Here is a 25,292-nt window from a genome sequence, read left to right as displayed (position 1 = left end):
ACAAATATATCCCTCATAGGTTTATCGTGAACAGGAACTGAATAAATGATACTTGTTTTTTTGGTCAACATCTCTTCTAAGGGTTCATTCCAAGGGTTTAGAAAAGAAATGCAGGGTTCTTAAGTGAATATGTGAAAGAGGTTCCTTTGTTCAATAAAAGGCAAATGAAAGGGGTACCTTGTTTGTCAAAGTGGTATTCAGAAAGGTAAGGGGATGGACCTCGGGGCAGAGACCCCGCGATACAAAACTTTGTAGAGTACCCCCGGTTATCATGGTCATCTTTCCTTGTGTAATCCCAATTTAGCACCCATCCATACAAATCCTTCTAATCTCAAATTTCCAAAGTATGCAAGTTCACACATGAAGTTGGCCTTGGCTTGGCTAGTATTGAAATAAATCTCTGACAACTATGCATGTTTCAAAATAAAAACATCCCTTTTTAATTAAGGAAGATTTGGTCATATAACATCTGATTGTTGCATGTGAATATATTAAAGTGGTTTCCTACAATGATACATAATTTTCCACATTTGTCTCATCACTCTGGCTTTCTTTTGCTAATACCATTCACAACACTTTGTTGATCACCATAAACTGGTGTTTTAGCCATCCCATACAAATATGTTGCCAGCATCACCAAACCAGCCCCAGAGACAAACGGCACACTAAGTTTGAAGCTGAATAAATAAACAGACATTACACAAGAAATCACAATAGCAACTGCTGCCGCAAATCCCTTGAGGATATTATCAGCGTACTTAACGACCACACCCACCAGGAGCCCACCAAAAGCCTGCATTGCAATAATTGCCCAGACAAGTTTGTGGTATCCAAATAGAATGCCTTTTTCTTTAATCTTGTCTCCGTCGTTTATGTACATGCCAACTGTGCCAATGATGACGCCAAATGTGGCGAGCTGGAAGTTCCTTGCCCAGAGAGGAGTATGAGTGCCTTTGAGGGTCTTTTCAAAGTAAACACCTGAATGATAAAAAACAAGGTCGATCACTTAAATGTTCAACAATGTCATATTTATCTCTTGATTAGACTTGAATCACCTCCCTTTGTTAAATACAGTAACAGGTTTGTTGAGAAAGATGTGAAAAACGGAGAAAAATAAATACAGGTAAAATTGCTATGTGAAACCCAATTCCTGTTAACATCTCACTCCATTAATTATTTTCGTTTGGGAATCGATAATCTACCAGAAAGCATATCTTACAACTTACTAGTGATGCTGCTCTGCATTAGCATATAGGGCATACAACATACATAACACAGGATGCCTATCAAGCTGACAGGGTTCACACTGTTTTTTTGCCCTAAAAATGTTCAGGACTTTTCAAGGTCATTGCAGGACACAATTCCAACTTTTCAAGTCTTACAAAGTTGTTTCATGTTTTTTGGATGTATAATAAATCAGCCTCAATAGCACTCTTCCCACCCTCTGAACCACCAGCCTACATGGTCAAGGCAGCATGAAAGAGGCCTCTGCAGAGAGAACAGCCACAGTGGTCAGCTCTCAAGAATTGTAAGGGTTACACTTCACAAGCAGCAAAAACACTGTGCACTTGTCTAGTCATTCTCATAATGCCAAAAATAATTTCAATGGAGAGCTACATGTAGCTGTTGTGGAATCAGCACTTAAATGGTGATCAGAGTGCTTTTTTAAGCTAATCAAACTACTAAGTAAAAACCTGGTTAACCATGACTATTTCCCTTTATTCATGACTGTTCATCACTAGTTGCTGTTCATTAATCACATTTTCAAATGCTCATCTTCCATTTAAAATTAACACGCACACAATCAACGCCCAACTGACCTGCAAATCCAGAGCACATACTTGAAGCCACAACAGCGCAAAGACCCAACAATCGATTCTGTGTTTGGGACAAAGGGTTCTGTGTCGGGAGAGTCTCTTCAGGACTCTGTGCCACAGGACCATCAACAGGCTGCAACTGAACCACAGACACACCAACAAACAACATGAACAGAGACAGCCACTGAACCTTGCCGATGGACTTCTTCAACATGGCAACTGAGAACAGAGCTGTCATCAGAATCTTCAGCTGATAAGACACCTGTTGAAGGAAATTACAATAAAAGTATAAACAATACAATGTATTAAGTAAATAGAGGATATTACATGCCCACGCATGGATATGAATTTTATCTTCAAGTGTTCAACTCGATATCTCATGAGTGAGCGCAGCGAAAGAGTGAGATATGGAGTTGAACACGAGAAGATAAAATTCGTATCTACAAGCGGGCATGTAATATTGTTTATTATATAAACATAACAATGATGACGTTTTTGACCATTTTCTGAAGATGTCCGATCACTTTCCGAAGATTTCTGAAGATTTTCCAAAATTGTTCCAAAACGCCAGACGAACACTTCTGAACATTTTACAAACATTAAAAACTATAAAACTATAAAAAGCGCAATATAAATTAATAAATTATTATCATTATCATTATCATTATCATTATTATTATTATTATTCTTATTATATTGTTCTTTATAATTTTATTTGAGAAACTTCTGGTGATACAAATAAGATCCTACAAGAACTTCAAATTAACGATACAGCCATCAGACTGTAATGCAAGGTTTGTGAGATTGGTCACATGACTTGAGACCATATATTAAATCAAATTTACAATACTACAGTTAAAGTAATGTTGTGGTACATGTACTTTGTAATAAATTGCAGCACAATTTACCGTCAGACAGTTAGGTAAAGTAATATAATCCATTAGTCCTGTTTTCATTCAAGTAAAAGTAATCAGTTTTTCATAACTGCACTACACAATTGGTTTAGCAAAACTTGCACCAATTTTTCATTCAATCAGCAATAAAACCAAAACCAATCATGACTCAATCACACATGTTGTCCTGCACTTCACATCAACAGCTACATGTATTTACTTAAAACTGAGTTTTGATTGGTTCACTGTATTCTGTGTCCTTTATGATTTGCTAGCGTGATTACTTGGTTTTGGTTTTACGACACTCAGTTGATAACTGCTCTACATGCAAGTAAATGCAGACGCTATAAACAACAGTAATTATATAGTAGGTACTGTGTGTCCTGGAAAAGAGTTTTCAAAATTGAAGGCACCTTGGTGTCTGGCTGGAGTCTTCCCTGTCTTGGGACTACTATATAAACTATATCTGTGCTAAAGCTAATAAAGTTCTACGTTTGATAAGGCGAACCTTTGGTCCAAACAATCCTGAAAAAGTTTCAATAGCATATAAGACTTAAGTACGTCCAATTTTGGAATATAGTTGTCAGGTCTGAAATCCGTATTTAGTGAAACACATTAAAAGTATAGACTGAATCGATACAGAGGCGAGCCGCTCAAGTCATTTGTGGATCAGAGAAAGAATATCTGGAGAGACTTGGGGTCCTGAAATGGCTTTCATTTGAGTTACAAAGGAAGTTTATCTGCTTAGTGCAGATGTACAAGATTATTTTCAGACACTGTGACATAGATCCTCATATGTTTTTTGATTTTAGTGTATTAACGAAAATGCATAGGAACCATAATTTTAAGATAAGACCAAAGAACACAGGTACAAATTACTTTAAATATTCATTTTTTTTTTAATCGCTACATAGCTGACTGGAACGATATTCCATCGAACATTATGCATGCACCTTCATTAAGCAGTTTTAAATTCTATCTATTAGATCATTTGTGTCAATTTTAAATCATGTGTAACTCGTGAGTGACATGTATGCAATTTAATTAGGTTAGCTTTGAGCCGTATTTAAATCTTATTTCATAATTTTTAGTGTCAAATTAGTTTAGTATGCAATATAGTTAGGCTAGTTTTGGGCCGCACTTAAATTTTACATTTCACTTCTTAATTTTTTTTGGAATGTTTAATATCGGAGAATATTCTTTGTATGGGGATTTAGTTTCCCCCAATTATTCTCCAGACTGTCATGTACTTTTGTAATTTCCGTGATTTATTTACTTGTACTAGCATGACAAAGTATTATTAAACTTAAACTTAAACTGAAACTTATAATTGTATGTACAATAATGAATCAAGTTTGATGTTGAAAGACGAATACAAACTAATTAATGCTGGTCTCACAAGCAGAGCAATTCAAGATTATTTTGTGGGCATAATGGTTTCTATTCTGCTACCTGTCACTTGCCCACAGCTGCAACCAAAACAGAATACTACTTAGTACCATTTTCACAAGAAAACGACAACAACATCAACTCACGTTCGCACCTTGTCCATGTGAACAACTACAAGTACAAACTGTTATGCCGCAGATTAAGACTTTGTTCCCACTTTCAAATGAGAAAGCATTGATTTCTTTCTGGCCTTTCTGGTACTAGTGCTTTCGCTATGAAATGTGACCATTACCAGCTGTACATGTATTTCCTTAACCTACGTTAAATCTGAGTTCAGTTATTGGCCCCACAAGGAAATCCGTCTGCATTTGCAGGCTCATGTACTTAACAAGCAGGAAGTGAACAAATAATTTCTGGCTGATGAGGAGCAGTCCTCTGAAAGCAGTATTACTATTACAATACATGTAAGAGTACTTTATCAAAGGGAAGAACGAAAAAGAGAATGAAAGGATGAAAGTTGTGTCAAGCAACATACCCAAGAACTGTTCTAAAAAAGGAAATTCACAGAAAACTGCCACAATCTATAATGAAAATGTACTCGGCTTTGCCATTTTATCAATTAATGACTACAGTTGTTTTCAAATGCAATTACTCCAAAAATCATGTCATATAATTAAATTTATGTTTTGCAATAATTTCATTTAATATACGTAATTTAAGTGTTGATTTTAGCAATAAAGAATGGTTGGATTTTGGTATATCAAATCAATCAAATTTAAGGAGACTGAAGGTTATAAATACATGCAGTAAAAATCCCAACTGGTGGGAGGCTGACCAGTGGACTATTTATAAAGAATGAAGTCCTAAGACCACCAAACACAGATCCATCTAGTGGCAGGGACGACGATTTCAGCTCAATACCTCCAGATCACAAATCCGACACCCTCAACCCCTAAGCCACACTTTTTCGCTATGCCTCCCAAAGCATGCACAAAGATTGACTTACATTAAGTACATGTAACACTTCTGGTTCTGGAATGAATGAGCTGAACCAATAATACTGGTCACGAATGTACCTGATACGTTGCAGCATCCAAATTGGAAACAGCTACATACAGCAGGTTATTTTGAACAGTGTAAATGCAAGCAGGTACAAGCATCTTGACCATATCTAGAGGGTGACCAATTGTGATAGAGTATAAGAACTTGAGCCACTCAGCTACACTTTGTTTCTCGCCCAGTAAAACAACCATTGACGAAAAAACCTTAACAATCTCTGTGATCATCACTGCTGTACTGGCAAAGTACATGTCTCCTGGCAGTGTCCGTGTGTATCGCATTGTTAGAATGAGTGATGCATTCTGGACTGTGAGGATGATAAGGCTCCATGCCTTAATGCCAAGTTGGCCACCTGCTTTTAATTTTTTGAAAAAAACAAAAACAAAACAAAACAAATAGAACAAAATAGAAATCTGTAAATTTTCAGAAACTACATATAACATCTCTACAAAATACTGATGTTTATAATCCATCAAATATTTTCGCTCCCATGCGACTGGTCTAAAATCATGCATCACATGACTGAATAATTGCTCTAGTTAAAACAAGGGAACACCTGACTGATATTTCTCAATTTTTGTGTCAAGATAAATATTTGAGGCATAATTAACACAATAGCCTACATTTAGCACAAAAACATGCTTGGATATTCATCCTTGCACATTCCCTGTTCCTTAAAGCTCACAGTTTTCCTTAAGCTATGCTCTCAAACAACAGTTTGCTTCTCTGAACAGATAATGCCCACAGAAAAATATCTGAGCATATTTTCGCACCAAATGGAGGCTGTTGTTTATACAGTGTATAACAATGCAAAATTAGATTTATTTAGCAATCATTTAAATAAGAAATAAATAATGACTAAATTTATTAACTTAAAGGACATTGTATTAAAGCACAAGAACTCAACATTTTGTCTCCCTGGGGCTATTTACACGTGTACAAAAGTAGCTAAAGAGGCAAGAGAGTAGATTTTACAAGTGTGTGCTACAAAGCTCGGCTTGGGAATTGAACTGTTAGGAACGATTTTAGTCGACCAAGAACTGCGAGCTGGTTCCAATTTCATAGGATGCATACAAATATATTAAGCCAAAGACCTTTATAAACGAGTGGTTGTCACATTTGATTGGAATACACGAACATGTGGTAAGAAAATTCCCGAACTGATCTCTGAGTCCTGAGGCTTAACGTACCGGCAAAAAAAGAAAAACAACTTGCGATGCCGGCAAAACGAATATCGATAATAATTTTCACTGATATTTGACTTCATACAATGATACAACATATTGAAAATACGTCAATGCAATGAAAAAACATCAAAACAGAAGTTAGATTTAAATTGAAAAAAAAAAAAAAAACAGATTCTTTTAAAAACACAAAGGACCCTCTATTTGTCGACTTACCGGCCGCCATCTTGAAAAGATTCAGAAAGTGATGAATGCCGGGAAATATTTTTCCTAGCGAATACCGCTGGATTAAGCGGCGCCTGCGGATCACATGATGAAACGGGGATGACAATACACGCTAGAAATATTGAGCTAAAAGGAGGGAGACATCAAGATATTTATATTGCATTGATAGCTTACTGAAGTAGCTCAGTAAATCTTTCAAGTGTACAAATGAGTACTCGAGCGTTATTTTCAAGTACAACGCTGTCAGCGAATTCCAACGCGAACCGGAAATGGGATCCTAGCAATGTTGAGCAAGGCACCTACTGCGCATTTTCAGCTCCTGGTGAAAATCTTACATCCATGAAGCAAAACTCACGAAATCATGTCCAAGAAAAAGATAAAGGTAGGTTTAGGAATGTTATATCAGCTTAATTAATCTTAAGGTGTATGCAGTTTCCGTCCGCCATGTCACCGAATCCTGTTACGTTCAGTTCAAATGGCGCATAAACATACAGTAAGCTTACAGTACATATATTTTGATGCAAATTTACAATTGTACACCTATAAATTTTTCACGATTTTACATGTAACTGAAAGAAATCGCTGGTTCTCGGGTTTGAGAAGGTCAGTGGTGCGTATAGTACCTGGTGTTTTCCCCAGAGAAGAAGATTGCCGGCCTCTTCGTTCATTTCATTTCCCTCCCAATTTTCTGATCGCTGTATCATTTGATGTGGCGATCACATGAATTGCGAAATACGAAATCCACCCACCCCGGGAATTTCTGTTGTTTAATTTACGGTTGATCAAGTGCCCACCCTCCAGGCGAAAAAATTAGGGTCTTCAAATGTTTTACCTTATATTGGGCCGGGTCATACAATAGGCTTAAAAATATAAAATAAAATATAGCCAGGCGATCAAATCCCCCTTCCCCTAGTAGCAGAAATAAGAAATGGAACAAAATATATCAAGAATGATAATAAGCATCTTTGAACACCCACATTTAACTCCCACAGTATCACAAGTTTTTTTTGCTATATATTATTAAAATATACAGTAAAGGTGATGATTTTTTGTGTGATGTGATGTGAAATTTGATACCACTGAGGCATATAAAATCAATGGATGATGGTAGATTTAAAGAGACACAGTCAGCTTTGGGTCTTTGCAGTATTTTGCTTGATTTTGAATCATTTACTGAAAAACCTGGTTTTGAGTGTGCTTTAGCTCATCCTGTGATATTATCTTTATCATATTTGGTTGAAAACAGTATGGATGACGTCTTTGTAATATGCAAATTAGCTACGAAATGGTATCTAATACACATGTGCACCAGCTGACTGTGTCCCTTTAATAGTGGCCTGGGTAACTCTGCAATGGCCTCAGATGTACATTGTACAGTGCCAAATGGAAAAACTTACATTACTGCTTTCATGATTGCATTTCAGAAACTACACCATTTACTTCTTCAGCATTATTTAGGACCATCATATTTGTTGTCCTAACACTCCAGGCGACATGTTACTTTTCACTGCTTCGCTACTCCAGAACAAGACCAAACAAAATGTATTTCTCCTCTACTGCTGTGTTCCTAGCAGAAGTTGTCAAGCTCTTGGTAACGCTGGTGGTGATTTTTTTTCAGTGTGGAAATCTAAGAGACTTTGTTTTATTTCTTATCAACAATTTGTTCACAAATCCTATGGCTACTATCAAGCTCTCTGTTCCATCTGTGTTATACGTCATACAGAATAACCTTGTTTATGTTGCAATGACGCATCTGGAATCAACAACTTTTCAGGTGTGTGGTTCATTTTGATTTTTTTTTTCCTCAGGTTTGTTTGTTTTTGTGGAACAGTTGTAAGTTGCTTTATCTGCCAGTGTCAGCACACCAGCACACGTAAGGCTTACAGCTAAGTTTGAAGAGTGGGCATCCAAAAGTTTCCTCGGGGCCTATGGCGCTACCCTCCTAGGGTCTTTAGCATTGGGCAAAATGTATTTAAGCATATAACGTGTATTTTTATAGCTTTGAATCTGTAGCAAATAGGAATCCATGGGATACCTGGCACCCATCTAAATGAAATCCTGCTGAAGGTAGAATTTCTTTCTGACCCAGAAAATAACTTTTTTTTAGTGTTTGAACTGACAAGAAAGACATTTTTGATTTACAATGTTGTCATGACAATTTTGTCATAGAGATTCTGACTGTGAGCCTTGTAGAAGTTTTTGTGTAAAAAATCTTATTAAGGAGTCTCTTAATACTGCTGTTTGTGATATATGTGTCCATACCAGTTATAAACTGTGATACAGGTATGAGTCATGATCACTTTTCTTAATCAAAGCACTTTGCTGTTCATCAGTTCTAGATCTACTTGTAAAGTGCAGTTATTTCATATTCCCTTACAAGTCATTTTTAAAGCAATTTAATCTATCTACTAGGTATATTGCCTAGCAACCTGTGGAGGGCATAAAAAGAGTCTGGGAAAAAGTCAATGTATATTGTTCCTAGTTCAGTCATGGCATTTTGAGTTATCTTGGCCATGTACAAAATAACTTTTGAATTGAAGGAAACCTGAAAATTAGTCGTTCGCTCAGATAGAAAAACACCATTTGAAGAGATAATAATAAACCATAAAGGAACAAGGATGGTTAAGGATGGAGAAGATTAACATGGATTGCCAATGACAAACTTGAAAATTTGCCAGCTTAACTATTCAAGACAGGCAAACCATGAGGTATTCCTTAAGATATTTAAAGGTGTGCATTGTTCATGTACATTATGTATAATTATGTAACTTTATGAAGTCAGAAAACCTCTAATAAGAAAAGATTTCAAAAAATATTTAAGCTTTAAAATTAATGAAAATTGAGCAACATGGTGTTTTGACAACTTCATGTCATCATTGTCAAATTATGAATAAATTACAAATAACGGCAGGGCATATTTATAGCTGGAAATAAGGATGTGAGGAAACAAGTAATTAGAAAAGGTGACATGAAAGCATTCACAGTGTTTTAACGTGAAATTATCTTATTTAAAAATTGTTTAGACTACATATGCAGTACACTGTATATAGTGCACCGCTTAAATCAATTACTAACAGTTTCAATTTTTATATCTTTTTCAGATCACCAACCAGCTTAAAATCCTTACCACTGCAATCTTCTCCATTGCTTTGCTCAACAAACAGCTAACAAGAATAAAATGGGTGTCTTTGATTCTTTTATCTGTGGGTGTTACCATGGTTCAAATTGATTCACACACTTCAGTAACCACAAGTTTACTAACAGACAATGGTAATACAAAAAAAGAACAATCTGTGCCCCTTGGTATGACCGCAGTTCTTGCCGCTTCCTTAGTGTCGGGATTTGCGGGTGTTTACATGGAGAAAATCTTCAAGAAACAGAGAAGGACTTCATTTTGGATCTCAAATGCCCAACTGTACACTTTTGGAATGCTTTTAGGGTTAATAGGGGTCATTTACCAAGATGGGGTTGAAATTTCTAGGATGGGATTCTTCTATGGATATGACATTGTAGTTTGTCTGGTTATACTGTTTGCATCTGCCGGTGGTATTATTGTCTCACTAATCTTAAAGTATGCCTCATGTATAACTAAAGGATTTGCAACATCTTGCGCCATTGTTCTTTCTAGTATTATTTCAGTGTATTTATTTGATTTTGTTCCAAGTGTTTTGTTTGTTGCAGGTGCTTTATCTGTTATTGCTGCAGTTTTGCTGTACAGTTAATGGCGTTTACTTAGTTTGTTTTTTCGTATGTTCTGTGTTATACACCAACGTAAAATGCTACCTGTCCAGTGGTCCCTCCTTCGCTTGGTCCATCGTGCATGACGCGCAAGAAAACCACCAGAAAAAAATGGCCATTTATTCCTCACACTTCCAATTTTCCTTGCAGTTTATTTACAGTCTCACTCAATGGACCAGGCAAAAGAGGGACTACTCGTAGTCTACCCGCATCATGGATACAGAAAGAAAACAAAGGTTGCTGTTAATTCAATGTGCAAAGATTATAGTAATGGAGCTTGTAGATTTTTTTGGTCAGGGTATTGTATTCTATCTGTCACTTGCCCAATGGGAAGTGAATTTTTTGGGGGTAAAATTTGACAAATTTCAAATTACAGATTGAAGTGCTCTGAGAGTACTCTAATTACTTACTGATGATCTAATATTCACTTAGTATACTCTAATTCTAGTTCTTTTATAATTCATTCCACTACACTGAGTGAAAGTCAATTCTGTGCATTTTAGGACAATTTTCTATACAATTAATTATTGAATGTGTTCAGTACTGTTGTAACATAGATTATAAAACAATTTGTAAAATAAGATCTAATTTGCTGGATGCATTATAGAAGAAAATTTTGAAATTAGAATTATCAAGTTAAATTGAAAGGGAAAGTAACAGTTTAGTTATGAATTTACATGTAATTCGATGTCAAGTAATTATTAAAAATGGGTTATAATTTATGCAGATTGGTAGACAGAATTTAACCATACATGAAGCATTGTAGAAAAGTGGGAACATACAGTGCATGCTACCAGCATTGTTTGTATAATGTAGGAGGAATGTTAGGGTAGAAAATGTTAAAATCCAGGCCTGATTGATCAGCTGAAGATAAGTGATAGACAAGTTGTGATCTTTGAAGGAACTAAATAATACTATTAATCATATCTATAGCAAAATTCTCGATTGTGATTGGTTCTCCGCACGCCTATTTGTCACGTGGGTGCACGATCACGGGGATGTCCAGTTACAATTATCTAATTTCGGCTTCTTGTAATTGGATACCTTCGCTATTCGCACGTCAATTACGTGAGCTTCAATGGCTTTCTTCATGTTGCCTATAGTTTTGACAATTTACGGAAAACATTACTGACTTTTTGCTGTAAAGAAGTTCTCAAAAGACTTTTTTAATCTGGAAATTTGTTATTAATACGATTAAGTAGTGATTGGACCTCGTGACGTACAGTTTAGGGGGGGGGGGGGCTAATCATGCTGGTAAATTTAAATCGGCCTTGCACTGCGCGCTCGTCCGATTTTGAAATTACTCGCCCAATTACTCCCTGTATTGTACTCCACTCCGTCCAATCACTATTACTAATAATTGTTTATATGAAACAAACAGAATCTATTAGGGTTATGAATAAAGCTCTAAAAATTGCATATCTAAATTACATCTCGGTCTGAATATCCCAATAAAGTTAAATAGAACGTTAATCGGCTCGTGTGGTGTTTTTCGCCTTCCTGGGCTGTCTGAAGCGTTTTTTGACGAAAGTACTTCCGGCCGGATACCGGTAAGACAAGTGAGATAGAGTGGTCAGCCCGTGTTGTAATTCGGGTACAAATTCGCAGCTGAATATTTTCCAATGCATCAAGTTGTAGCATGACATTTCAGGGTCTTAGTTTATGATCCGACTTGCTCCATACGAACGTGAAAAGCTCTGAAAGTTTACCATTCAATGCAAGCAACTGAGTACAAACCCCAACAATTATTCAAAGTAAATTTGCTTTACGAAAGCCAACGGGTTATTTCGTTGCCATGGTCTCTCTTCTCGGCCTCCCTCTCGCTCCAAGGGGGGAGCGGGGGGGGGGGGGGGGAGACGAGAGATGCCGTGTTTATCAACAGCAAACGCATCGCCTTGTTATCACAAATATCTTGATTTTGAGTCAAATCGAGAATAACTAGTGGAATAAATGAACGATTTACGAGATAATGTCTATTTGCATTCAGTTAAAAAAAATGAGGTTAAATGTTTGTGCAAATGTTCCAATGAAATAAGACAATGCCTTGGTTGAATAAATTAATGCCCAATTCGTCCAAAGTAAATTTTATTGTTTTCTTAATTTGTCTCTTAGCACATATCATTGACGCATGCGTGCTAGTGGATTTTTCTTGTGCCGACTGGCTCGTCCCAGGCCTTCCTGCAATGGTTTATAATCCAGTTGTGTTCTTTTTCATCTATGAAACAACAAATACGGCGTTCTAATTTTCATTTACCCGACGAATTATAGCTATTAACTTTCATTAGCTTAGATTACTTTTATATGAGAATAAGCGGAACTGAGAAAAGACTTTGTCTTGTTTTTGAAGTGCTTTCCATAAGTCTTCCCAATCTGATCTTTAGATTACTTCTCATATTACAGTTTTGCAGTTTTCTGATCAACCATGAAAAAACCAAGAACAATTCACAAAATTTTCGCTCTTTCTGTTAGCCAAAATAACGCCGAGGTTAGCTCGTTTACACCAGCTAATGGTAACAAGACACACGTAAATACTTTGAAACGGCTGCAAGTCTGGAGTCTGCACTAGTTTAACCATCAGTATGTCGCGAATGGGTTGGATACTGGATCGAGCGGTCCAGGCTCGAAGCGCTGTCGGGGGACATTGAGTTGTAGTCTTGGGCAAGAAACGTCTTTTCCTCTCTTCACCTTGGCTCGTTTACCAGCTGCCATTCGGGAAAGGAACCCCTTCCTCTCGGAGAAAAACTGCGGGAACCAAACCCGCGAGAGCGGCGATAACCGAGCCCAATTTTCACGAAGGAGTGCAGATTGCAATGCCGGTGAGTTCCCAGTTGCTTAATGATACGGTATTCGGTCGTTTAGTCTTCAAGTCGATCAATCAATCAATCAATCAATCAATCAATCAACCGTTCAGCCCCCAACCAGAAGTCGAAAACACTGTCTATTTCTCAGCGTCAATGGGGGCTAATGGACTGGGGACTTACCGACTAGCATGGCTAGGGCTAATCGACTTGGGGGCGAAACGACCAGTGCAAAAACCGCTCCGGCACTGAAGCGGCATATGTGCTTTCCTTGAGGATTGGAACATATTCTTTACGTATGCTTTCTCATACAGCCCGTTTCAACTTACCAGTGTTGCGTAAAAAGACGAAGTCATAGTTAACAACCTTCCTTGTGACTGGGTCATAGAACCCATCACCACAGTCGTACATTCCTTCCGGTATGTTCTGAGGTGGATCCTGATTGGTCAGTTGAGATCGACCTTGTAACAAACAAACTCGTTTAAATGACTTGCTGTATTTTTGAGGGGCTCCCAGGGATTTTGGGGGACAAGGGAACACAGACCATTTATCTCAAGGGAACAAGGGATATTTTTGGGATTAATTTGAGGGAACAAGGGATATCTCTACTATTAAAGGGAACTTTGACAAAACCTTTTAGAGAACATGCAATGGAATTTATCAATAGGGAACAAGGGAGAAAAGATAAAATTTTCAAGGGATCAAGGGAAAAAGCTACCTGCCCTTTCCCACCCACCCCCTCCCCCTCCCCCCCCCCTCCCCCCCTCCTCCGTCGTGGAAGGCCCTCGTTATATATTTTGGGGCTCTTGTGAATTCGTTTCCAGCTCTATAAAGACGCCTGAATTTCAACCCGAAAGTCGCAAATGCCCTGCTCTTGCCTGTCGATATTTCACGCCGTCGAAAAGCAAGAGACCGGAAATCAGTCTACGTTCGCATACTTACTAACTCAGTACAAAAATCGAAACCATTGCACACAACGACTGATCTGGGGGATGCAAATTCCAGCCGCACTCCCCGGACCCTAGGAACGAGGTTAAGACAAAATCAAGTTCTGTAGAGTTACGTCATCAGTATGGACGTTTACTGGTCAAATGTCAGACCTGAGGGGGGAAGCGTTTTGTTTTTTCGCTGTAATACGGACCGGTTGTTAAAAAGGCGATGTATTGCAGATTAGAAGAGTAAATTTAATGAGATTAAACTACCAGCCGGTTTTATTCCATTTTCATCCTCAGATTTGAAAACTCTGTCGACGTCGCCATCGCAGTAATTCCAGATGTCCATTTCCATTCGAAGACCGTCTGCAAATTCAAAGTATCCCTACGGAGGGAAAAAAAGTTCATAACTTACGTAAGAACACGTCGTAAAGGTCCCTTCTCTTATTGTTAATTTAAAAGTTGCTTATCGGTGGAGAGAAAACTTCGCACATTCCGAGTAAAAACAAATACTGGTAAACAAATGATCTCATTTATCATTGGCCATTGATCTTTGGCACCATGTTCTATCTCAACAATAGCAAACGTAAGTTTCCACAATTCCGAAAGTGTTAATAACTATGTTCTATCTCAGCAATATCAAACGTAAATGTCCACAATTCTAATAGCTGTTTCCTTCAGTGATCTGTCCTTTTATGTTCATTCAAACGAGATGGGGGCTAACTTTCTAATTTTTTTTTTTTTTTTTAGCAACTTCTTGGCATTCTAGTGAGCGACTTTCCAGCATTTAAAGAGCACAATATGGACAGGCCTAAACGGAATTGCTTTTCATGTAACATTAGGGTGAAAAATAAAATCGACCCACGCCAGCAGAGCTTTAAGAGTTCCCTTAAAAAACGTCTCGTTTATACGTTTATATGAAAGCTGCCCATGCAGATGCTTACTTCAACTGCCTTGCCTTTTTCAAATTTTCCGATGTAGTTTACACCTCCTGGGAACTTAAACTTTCCTTCCCCTTGAAACCTGACAAAATAAGCGTATAAAAAATTGTGCTTTATGCAAAATATCAAATAATACTTTATGTATTCCGTTGTTAATTTTTATTATTATTCTATGACTAAGAAAATTACTTTATTGTAATTGGATGAGAGCAGGCCAATTTAATTATCGTTCATTCTTGATTATGAGTATTTGTATGAAAGCTCGAGCAATTTAGAATTTACACTACTCGTAATATTTGGAAATTCTTCCAAATTTTACTCGTCTAAAGGCTAGTGTCATTTTGGAAGAATATGCAAATATTCCTCGTAGTCAGTAATTCCTTGTGCTTATTACTTTTTGAACAATCAGCCCTTGATCTTATTTTTTATTTTCCAGCATGATTTTGAATCAAATTTGTATTACACAACAGCAGCAAATGCAGCTGTGAACGTATGACGTCCTTGTTTTATCACGTGGTATCAAGAAACAACCAAAGTGGGCACACCCAAGTTCTGGCTAAATCAGCTAAGTTGGGTTGCCATGATCCACAGCATGAGGTGACAAGGAGTTTTGGTATTCTCCCTGCATTCATGTCATGCTCAGTCCATTGTAGGACACTCCCCCCGTTTTTTAATTTTTTTTCGGGGGGAGGGGGAGCAAGTCTTCTTGTCATTTTTCTGACAAAAAAGTAGAAGTCTGAAGGAGAGAGAGAGAAATAAACTGAAAAAATAAGCGAAAAAGTCATATCATCATGCAGTGCAGTTTGTTCTTTCTTCCATTGACAGAGAGCCCACCACGTGACCTGTAAATAACTGTCTACAAATAATGGTCTGCTCGTGCGAAGTACCGTCTAATTAAATGAGTTTTGCTACAAATAATATTCTGCTCATGCGTAATTGAAACCACGCTCTTGTGTGAAAAATGGTATTTTGCTTCCCTGAGCTGCCAGAGAGTGATTTAAAAATGAAAACAAACATGGTGATCGAATAACAAAACAATTATTGAACTTGGTTATTGCAAAATGTCTCGCAGATCAATTATTTGTCTCAGCCTTCGGCTTTGGCAAATAATTGATCTGCTTGCCACTGGCAAATCACGATATTTTGCTCAATCTCGTCCAATATAATTGTTAATTATTGGACAACTTACATGCCATCTTGAAAGCCACCGTGGTATTCGCTCGCAAAGTAGCTTGGGAAGGTATAAATGGCGTCCGGGTCATCCATTCTGTTTTGAAAAACAAATTAAATTTATTGACGAACATACGAGGACACGGTAGAGCGTATCTCTCATAAAAAGATTAATGTGGTATATCCCTTTGAAAATAGATGGTGCAATAGCTTTATGTCTCAAATGTTAGAAAAATGATCAACAACGCAGTATGTTGTAACATAACAACTTAACACGCACTTGTTAAAGACAAAATCTATTTTATAAACAGCTACTGCAAGAAAACGCCCAAGGTTGGCTCCATCCAGAAAAAAACTATGTTATAAGCCGTTTTCTTGAAAATAGCTGGGCAAATTTGCGAGTGGGATTTTGCAACATTTCATGATCTTTTTCACGATTTATGGTAAAAAGAATTACATTATATGCTGATCGAATAAGATGTTCTTGTGAAGAACAGAGAAGAGAGGAGGAACCATGAAGAGAAGAAAAGGCAATCCCCCGTACAGGAGGCTCTCAATGGGGTGGTGAATTTTACGACTAACGGTTGAAATATTTTAGCTTTAGACGGCTAACGGTTAATTTATTTTACTTACGGTTCACAGAAATCTTAGAAAATAATTACCATTGTTTTGACAAGTCTTGACAATAGATCTTGGGACTTTCACTTTCGTGGCTAAAAAATGTTTCACGGTAATTATTTTATTACGGATAACGGTTGAAATTTTCCGGTGTTTTCGCCAAACGGCTAAATTTTTGGCCCGTTATACGGCGAACAGTTAACCAAACTGAGACCCTCATACAAAAATAGTTTTCAAAGTCATAATTCATCTATCACAACAAGTTTGGGTTCCCTAATTGGATGTTTTAGAAATGAAAAAACATTTTTGCGTATCTTTTCCCCTACCTTCCATTCAGTTCACATCCCTCGTAACTTGTGCCCATACACTGCATTTTTCTGATTTTGATTTCCAACAGACCAAAAATATGACCAAGACAAGTTTAAACGTTATTCATAGTTCATAAATTCTCTGTTATGTCATAACGACTTCATCTGCTGTAATTAAATTCTATGCGCGCGCTAAAGCAAAAGGAACGACATTCTAAAGGGAAAAAAAATGGAATTTCTTATTCTGAGCTCGGCTTTCAGTAACTTTATTGAATAAACTTGGGCTGTGCGGTAAAATTGAGTGCTTATTCTCCTATGAGACTTCTTTCACCACTGTTCGTCATCATTAACTCGAGTGTTTTTTAACAAAGCGTGTTACGTCTCGTTCACATCGACTAAACTACAATAGTTTACATGTAACTAAATCAGATTTAAATAAGTTTGCTAATTTGCTAATTAAGCTTTGCAGTCATTTTAAGAGGACAAATTTCAAACCACTTTGCTAACATTTTTGTCTAGTTAAGTTGTGGGGTTTGCATGCGAGCAACTAGATTTTAACCTTGTTTTGTTAAAACACTTTTAATCAGGTTTAACATGGGGTATAAAAATGTCCTTTTAGAAAGTTTACGCTTAATCCGGTGTTTTTAATTTTTCTTTTTAAAACTCGATCGATAGAAAATATTTAGAGTTTTGTGAAATTAAATATTATAAGACCAAATTATTTTTAGATTAGATCTTTACAATATATTGTTGACAATTGTTTTGCAATTATGGTCGACTACACGAAAGTTTCTTTAATATTCACACTAAGCAGTTATGAAGTCGCACCATTTATCTCACTCAATTCATTTCGAGTTTCGTTCTACACGTTTCAAATATAAGATCTACGAAAAGCATAATTTATCTGGATTATGATTTAGGCCAGAAGTATTTTCAAAAAACCCGACCATTTTTAAAGTAAATATGGTCAAATCAATTAAATATGTTAAGTCGGTTTGCATCAAGAGAAAAGAGTAACACCCTCAGGCTAATTTAATTCAAAACTTAATAAAGATCCAGGGGGGGTCACAGTACGTATTCCTAGAAAAAATAGATGGAGGTGTGCGGCCCGCTTCGCAAAACGCTTACCCTATTTACAACCAAAATCTGAGATTTTCCCTACCCTATTTATGACCTGACCAAAAATTCGATAGCCTGTTTAGGACTTGACATTTCAATCAAACCCTATTTCAGACCTCCCTTATGATGAGTTCCCTAGTTTAGACTGATGTTAAAGTCACTGTGAGGGGCTTTTGTTGATGGTTTTACCGATAATGATGAAAAAGTAGCTTCTTTTAACAAGCATGGCCGATTCAAGACTAGAGAGCAAAAACCATACCCTATTTGAGAGCAAAATGGCCAAACTCCTTGCCCTATTTCTGATCAAAACGCCTGAAAAACCATACGCTCTGGGGCTGCACATACCGTGAAATAGCGCATGTAAGGGATAATCTCCCCCGGATAAAGATTGAACTGCGTGTTCAGTTTTGCATGATTTATCAGCCACACAAACGAACCAAAGCATGACGTGGATACATCGTACATGACATATTATTTAAACAATGTGTCAGCTTTCATCTGTGTATGCGCCTCGCTGGGGCATATTTTAAGACGACAAGTCCCTCTCGTTAAACCAAAACCAGCCAACTCTATAAAAAAAGTCCGTTTTATCATTTTATTGTTTTCCATTTATTAACTGCATTGTGTCAGTATACAGTTATGAATAAACAATTTCTTTGATCCAAGATCTTGTTCCAACATGAACCGAATGTGGCTTAATAATATGCTCAGTGAAGTTCAGTTTTTCTGTCGAGCGACAGAACTTGAAGCGAGACACACTATTGACAAGAGACGTAAATTCTAACCATGAAGCTCTGTCTGATGTTCTTATCCGTTGCCTGTCTTGGCGCGATGGCCGCGAGACTCCCACAGAACGATCAAAACGGGTCTGGCCATAAAACAGGTACGTTTGCTTGTATCGTCAGTATTACCTTTGCCTATTCGCCGTGGCTCTTCATAGATCTTGTACCCGGCTTACAGCGAAATTCGGTAGGCAAAGCTATGACAAGGGAACTCGGCGGCTTAAAACCGAACGAATTACTTGATTAATAAGCGGAGCTTTATTCCAAAATGAACTCTCCGCCGACCAACCATACTGGGCGCTAAAGCTTCGTTGAAGGCATGGGAGAGTTTGCCATGCGAGGAAAGAGTAGTTTCAACGCTGGTTACATGCTTTTACAGTGAAAATAAACATCGTTCAGAAGAATTAATTCATTGAGACGCGTAGGACATATATATATATTTTCCCGATCGTGGCTAATTGCCTGAAATACAACTCACTAACTATGTACAATACGCTTATTTTATTATTTTATTATTTTTTACTCCATTCACTATTACAATGTGTTTCAAATCGTTCAACTAAGGTTTATACCACCAATGCTTTTCTTAACAACTTAAACCTTTCGCCAGAGAAGCATACTGGGCCCTAATGATACTGTCTGCCTCTGAGTGTGCTTCGCAACTTGTACGTTAATTAATTGTTTCGCTTTAGTGAGTTTTTATCAGTTTTGAACACATGAGTTTTTCAGTGTTTATTTATGAGTTTCAAGTTAATTGCCACAACTTCAAAGACTAAAATCTCACGTTTATCGTACAATCCTTTACAAAATTGTACTGAGATTAACTGTGGTCAGATTTAAGAGGAACGGAAAAATGAGATGAGTGACAAATTGGCAACTTACATGTAATGCACTAAATCAAGTCTATAAGAATGAAACTAAAGAAGTCATCTCTCGCATCAACTAGAGGTTTTAGCTTAGCTAGCATTTACTTACTTCCAAACACAAAATTCAAAAGAAAAAAATTGAAAGTGATCTTGTGATTTTTAGACCAGTTCATTCAGTTACCTAATCATTGGCCTTAAAATTGCAAATTACAAACTTCTATCAGCGTTAAGTCCGTTTTTAGCTCAATCAAAAGCGAGTTCTTTGACTCCTGCTTTCGCTTTCAAGTTTTTAAAATAATCTGACACAGCTTACGGGCTTAGAATTGTTTTAATTGTACGAAATTCAATTTAACATTTATCTACGCAAAACTAAGCAGATTAATAAAATGTCATAGCTTACTAAAGCAGGCTTGTGGCGAGTAAATGACTACTGGTCCTAACTTAATCTAGCGTAAACCTTAAAATCTTTCTATTTATGTTGACTTTTTTCCTTCAGATCGTTGGCGCAAACTGAATTCCGGACCAGTGTGTTTTGGCGCGAGAGATAACCAGTTTGGCAGGTTTTATATTCCGCCTGGTGGTGGCAACGTGGGCGCTATAAAACTGGTGCACCTGTACGGGTACGTGTCCTGTGACACTCGATATAAAATCCACTGGTCTTACTGGGGCTGTGCTCACCATGGGGGTATTAAAGAGAAGATTTCCGTTGCCATAACAACCTCGAGTAATCACATCATTCTGCCAGCGAGTCAGCTAGTCCCAGATTCCAGTCTATGGACGACAATTCCTGGGTACGACTCACAATCTCCAGAGATTATCCTGTCGTTTTTCAGCCACCCTCGTTCGATGACTTCCGGTGAAGAGTTACGCTTGTGGTACGGTGAAGATCTCGCGAGTCACACCGAGGGAGATAACGGAGGGCGAGTCTGCTGCGATGTCTACGCTCTCTTCATCTAAGGGAGCCTTGAAAACAAGTTCATTTTTATTATTTCTTGGTTTCAGTATTTTCGCTTTGTTCATTTTTAACTGGTTAATAAGAAGTGACTTTGAAGAATTAAGCTGACTTTTGTCCACATTAGAAAATGCTTCATTAGATTGTAAGCTAAAATGTACAAGCACCTAGAGTCTGTGGATTAAGGGGATGTTTTGTTTAATCAATAAATAACTGCACGAGATATCAACTGAGTTCCGCTTGATTTACTTTCACCACGCGCATATGCCTGTATGGCTATTTACACCTGCACATTAAATCTTGGATGGCGTTTTACAGTTGACAATTTTTTCGAGCAGCCTAATCTGTTTTACTGAAATTTCACGGATCAAATTTCTTAAGTCAACGGTCAGTTTTGATTGAGGAGAACATTCGTTCGATTTCAAATTTGTAGTGTCGACTTGGCCCATGAAAAGTATCGAATGTAAACAGGCAGTTTACACCTCGCACAACTGTCCGTTTTGGATATCAACCGCATTCTGACGTAACTAATGAAAAAAAAAAAATGTGAAAACGTCCATTTCTAGACTTTAAACATAATCAACACCGAACTTTTCACGGCTGGCAGAAAGGATATGAAGAGCAAAAGCTAGTAAGAGCAAAACGGGCGAGAAAAAGAAAAGGAAAAGGGCAAGAAAAAAATCGTATCAGGCCAACAAAAAAACCAAAGGTCCAAAACAACCGAGTTAACGGTAAAAAACAGCATTTTTTGAGGAAATTTGCCAGTTAAAAGAGTTTTAAAAAAGTAGTAAGTCTGTAGTTTTCTTTGTGTTAAATTGACTTTTATTATATGAACTGCGGTGTTTTACAAGGATTTCCAGCACTAAGAGAAACCGTAATTTTACACGTAAAATTACGATTATTTTTCACTGTGATGATATTGCTCGATGACATAATGTTCATGTCTCTCTATACTTAAAGTTGTTGGTGTATGATCGAAAAATCCTCGGATCCTCCTGACGCAATCTTTGATTATTTTCGGAAATCTCCGGAAACTTTCCGAAAATGTTCGGTAAATTTCGTGCGGCCTTCGGAAAACTTTTGGGGAATCTTCGGAAAATCGTCAAAAACGTCGTAGTATGTTTATAAATAAACAAAATAATACGTGGTTGCTTGTAGATGCAAGAGCCATAATCGATTACGGCTCCTGGTAGATGTGAATTGTAGATTGTGAAATGTAAAGTCTTTTATTTATTATTTATTATTAAATTTCTTTTCTCATGTTCAACTTTATATAACGAGTACAACACTAAAAAGAAATTCCATATCTACGCGCGCCCATGTATTACTTTCTATTTTACTTATGGACTCACAATTTCAAAGTTAAAGCAAAAGATTATGATCCAAGAAAACATATCCCCGCGCGCTCGGTCCCATGATCTTGGAGCCGCGAGACAACGTCCAACGGTCAACGCGTCGAGTCCATCTAAACCCGAAATTGAAAATCCAACGGGTTAAAAGGAAAAGAAAATACGTTTGTATTGAGCTACCGAACTGTTTGCATTGCGAAATGTCTTTTTGGACATCATTTTCAAAGCGCTGGTCGGGAAAATTATTATTCTTTTACTTCTGCGAAGTTGAAATAACAGTCGTGTCATTCCCTGCATGAATGATTAACACAAAGCGCCAAGAGTTTTATTCTAACCTGCTCGAAAGTCGTTTCTCGGAAAGTACTGAACGGATTGAAGCCAAAAACATCTCTCTCAAAAGGTATTTCAAAGCGCAGGACAGCTAAAATATTTGTTCCCCGTTTGTTAGAACTTTCGCTTCGAAAATCCCGGAGCAAATTTTTGAGTATATTTGATTTCGAAAGCGCAGTGTAATATTTACTAGAGTGTACAAGTCCCCGGCAAAGGAAGCTGCTTTTCCGGAACTACCGTAACCGTCTTGAATTGAATCGAGAGAGGTCTCTCATGGAAAGCATTTTCAAAGCGCTGGGCAGGAAAATTATCTTCTATGCGTTTATCCTAAATTTACTTAGAAACTAAGTCTTGACATTTCTCTTGATGACTGATTCATGCTGGGTGCCATGGCTGCATTCCAATCCCCCCACACCATTGCCCCCTCGGCCACTTCACTCCCCGCCAGTTCCATCTCGGCCCTTCCAGGCGCAGTCAGACCCTTCCAGCCCGAGCCTGTTAACAGGCTACTCCAGAAGTAGCAAGGTTTAATACAGAGTGGTCGTATAATTAAACCAAGTATCATTCCCACACTTTGTTGTCAACTGTATTCTAGAATATTTGCCGGAAATGTAAAAATAGAACCATAAAATTACTGCGAGTAAGGTCTTCGTCAATAGACAAAGTAATTTTTGACTGATTATTTTTCACTGGCAGCTAACAACTGCCGATGCAAATGACGAGGCGAAGGGTTAACTTTGCAAACGTCATGACCGTATATTGAGTTTGCCATTATAATCACGATTGTGACTCTAAGTTATCAATCTTAATTAGTCGGCGTTTCTTTTGTGCCCTCATTCATTACCAACTTAGTACAGATAATGCCAGCCTCATTTGCAAGGGTTTTGACCGTTTCAAAATCATTCCATTGTATTTTGCGTCCTTTTCTAATGTCCACACCAACTTGTTTGTAATGTCGATCTAAAACTGTCAAACAGTGGTTTTTCTTGTTACCAGTGCATGGTGTTTCACCCGGTGTGACCCTTTGAAGATCGTGGTAAAAAAGAACAAAGTTATTGGCACGTGAAACTGAACTATTGGAGCACATGGCCTGCGGGTTTCCCGCTGCCTCGTGTGACAGACAGTAGCTAATGAAGATGTTTGGGGAAAGAGGCTCTTTTGCGTAAGGTACGTGGAAAGCCGTTTGCGGCTGGGACAGAATATCCTCTGTGTCTTCTGGTGTAATTTTGTGGCCGACTGGAAGCCGTCTATTGTAAGGTTTCAGCTCACTGCATATCTTTAGGTTCCAGTCGTATCGGTCTCTCTCGAAGAACCAAGCGTAACTAATCACTACACTGACTGGTGAGATGGAACTAGCACCATGGTATATCTTCTGAAAGGCTTCTTCAAAGTTAGTTGTATTAAATCTCTTTAGAATATACTCTCTGCAGTGCGTGAAAGTGTCGCGGTAGATGTAGACAGGAAAATACGTCATGAAATCTGCGACCATCGGTAACCCAAGCGCCACTTTGGTGGCGTGGGCCCACGTTTTCACTTCGCTGACCTTCATAGAGCACTGAGACCCCAGGATGCGTATCCTTGAACCGTTAAATATGGTTACTTTTGTCACTGGTGTCAGAAATGCGACATCGCTATCCATCCATGCCACAATACGGTCGGTTGTGTATAGATCAATAAAGAAGCTGCTCCAGAGTTGGCGGTTGTAACCCGAAGAGTTTTTAGGACCTGGAAAATTTAAAATACTTTCGTCTTTGGGTAACGGCTCGTAGGCCACCTCAAGTTTGCGATCCGGGAAGTGTTGCTTGATTTGACTTGTGAGGTTATTGGCAAAAATATGATCCTGATCGGATTCTCCATCAAAAACTACGACTGTCCTCCCAAACGATGCAGGCCAGAAGAGAACAGCAGTTCTGAAAAGATCACAGTAAAAACGAGTCTTGTGTTCTTGTACTTTGCCCGCCATCCTCACGAACAGTGTGATCGATGAGATGCTTACAGTTGGACTTAAGTTCTCCACGTAAACATGACCCCAATTTTCTTTAGGTCGATTTTCTTTAGCAGCGGTGTCGCTCTCGTACAGCACTCTAAAACTAAAAATAAAGCAGAATAGAGCGATAAATTTGAATCCATGCCCACACCCGAACCTTCCGATCCTCAAAAATATTGCTTGCATCTTTGAGCGTTTCCTCTGAAGAAATGATCAGAAGTTTGATGCCGCGCCAAGCAACCTTATCGACACCGCTTGAATGTGCGCTTAGAACGGGAGTCAACTCACATGGAGTGCACGTGATAGAAGTTGCTTTAATAGTATTAAGAAACGAGGCAGATCTTCACATCGGAACGTGAGTCTTGTTAGCTAAGTCAAGAAATGAGTGTTCTGGAAAATTCTTGTAGACATCGGAGTCCATCAGAGGAATAAAGAGTCTAGTCCTATCTAACACTTTAGTGTCGAGATGCGGGAATTAATTTTAAAAACTTGAAATGATCAACATGTCAGTACAACCTTCGATCGTCGCTATGACAAAGCTCAACGTTCGGGCTGCTAAGAATTACTGAAAAAAAAATCGGTTCACGGCCCCAAATAATCGGTCTCTCATTACTTTGTTTCCTTCACTGTAAAGATATTAAAATTGCCACGCGTGCAAAGAAAAATGGAAAAGAAAAAAAAAGAAGAAAACAATCTCATGCCTGCATTCTATAAAGGGGAGGAAACTCGTGAAAATTTACATTCTGTTTAATCATGAATTTGTATGGAGCTGATCATGAATTGCAAATCTTGAAATTAAAGTTCAAGCCTTAATTTTTACTAGGTAAGTTTACAT

The 25,292-nt window shown here is 37.9% G+C and overlaps 5 protein-coding genes across 5 annotated transcripts; 2 read left to right on the top strand and 3 right to left on the bottom strand.

Moving 5' to 3' along the window:
- Positions 1–412: 412 nt before the first annotated feature.
- Positions 413–6,601, bottom strand: LOC110053157 (UDP-galactose translocator-like). The gene is made up of 4 exons (XM_020759351.2): positions 6,559–6,601; positions 5,176–5,513; positions 1,821–2,079; positions 413–978 (listed from the first exon to the last, which is right to left on the bottom strand). The coding sequence occupies exons 1-4, from the start codon at positions 6,566–6,568 to the stop codon at positions 539–541; spliced, it is 1,047 nt and encodes a 348-aa protein (XP_020615010.1). The 5' UTR covers positions 6,569–6,601; the 3' UTR covers positions 413–538.
- Positions 6,602–6,661: 60 nt separating this feature from the next.
- Positions 6,662–11,778, top strand: LOC110053156 (UDP-N-acetylglucosamine transporter-like). The gene is made up of 3 exons (XM_020759350.2): positions 6,662–6,949; positions 7,992–8,341; positions 9,669–11,778. The coding sequence occupies exons 1-3, from the start codon at positions 6,775–6,777 to the stop codon at positions 10,287–10,289; spliced, it is 1,146 nt and encodes a 381-aa protein (XP_020615009.2). The 5' UTR covers positions 6,662–6,774; the 3' UTR covers positions 10,290–11,778.
- A 605-nt stretch (positions 11,779–12,383) lies between these two features.
- On the bottom strand, positions 12,384–16,242 carry LOC110053173 (MORN repeat-containing protein 5-like). The gene is made up of 5 exons (XM_089281553.1): positions 16,166–16,242; positions 14,980–15,058; positions 14,306–14,420; positions 13,433–13,564; positions 12,384–12,520 (listed from the first exon to the last, which is right to left on the bottom strand). Exons 1-5 carry the CDS (start codon positions 16,240–16,242, stop codon positions 12,441–12,443), a joined length of 483 nt encoding a protein of 160 aa, XP_089137679.1. The 3' UTR covers positions 12,384–12,440.
- Positions 16,243–18,922: 2,680 nt separating this feature from the next.
- LOC110053165 (uncharacterized) lies at positions 18,923–21,020 on the top strand. The gene is made up of 2 exons (XM_020759369.2): positions 18,923–19,074; positions 20,336–21,020. Exons 1-2 carry the CDS (start codon positions 18,978–18,980, stop codon positions 20,794–20,796), a joined length of 558 nt encoding a protein of 185 aa, XP_020615028.2. The 5' UTR covers positions 18,923–18,977; the 3' UTR covers positions 20,797–21,020.
- A 1,964-nt stretch (positions 21,021–22,984) lies between these two features.
- Positions 22,985–24,752, bottom strand: LOC110053172 (uncharacterized). The gene has a single exon (XM_089281587.1). It carries the CDS (start codon positions 24,641–24,643, stop codon positions 23,276–23,278), a length of 1,368 nt encoding a protein of 455 aa, XP_089137713.1. The 5' UTR covers positions 24,644–24,752; the 3' UTR covers positions 22,985–23,275.
- Positions 24,753–25,292: the final 540 nt, after the last annotated feature.

The sequence above is a fragment of the Orbicella faveolata genome, unplaced genomic scaffold, assembly GCF_042242905.1.
Source record: "Orbicella faveolata isolate gen_17 unplaced genomic scaffold, um_ofav_v1 contig_48, whole genome shotgun sequence".
Taxonomy (NCBI): Eukaryota; Metazoa; Cnidaria; class Anthozoa; order Scleractinia; family Merulinidae; genus Orbicella; species Orbicella faveolata.
This window is presented reverse-complemented; position numbering and strand designations above follow the sequence as displayed.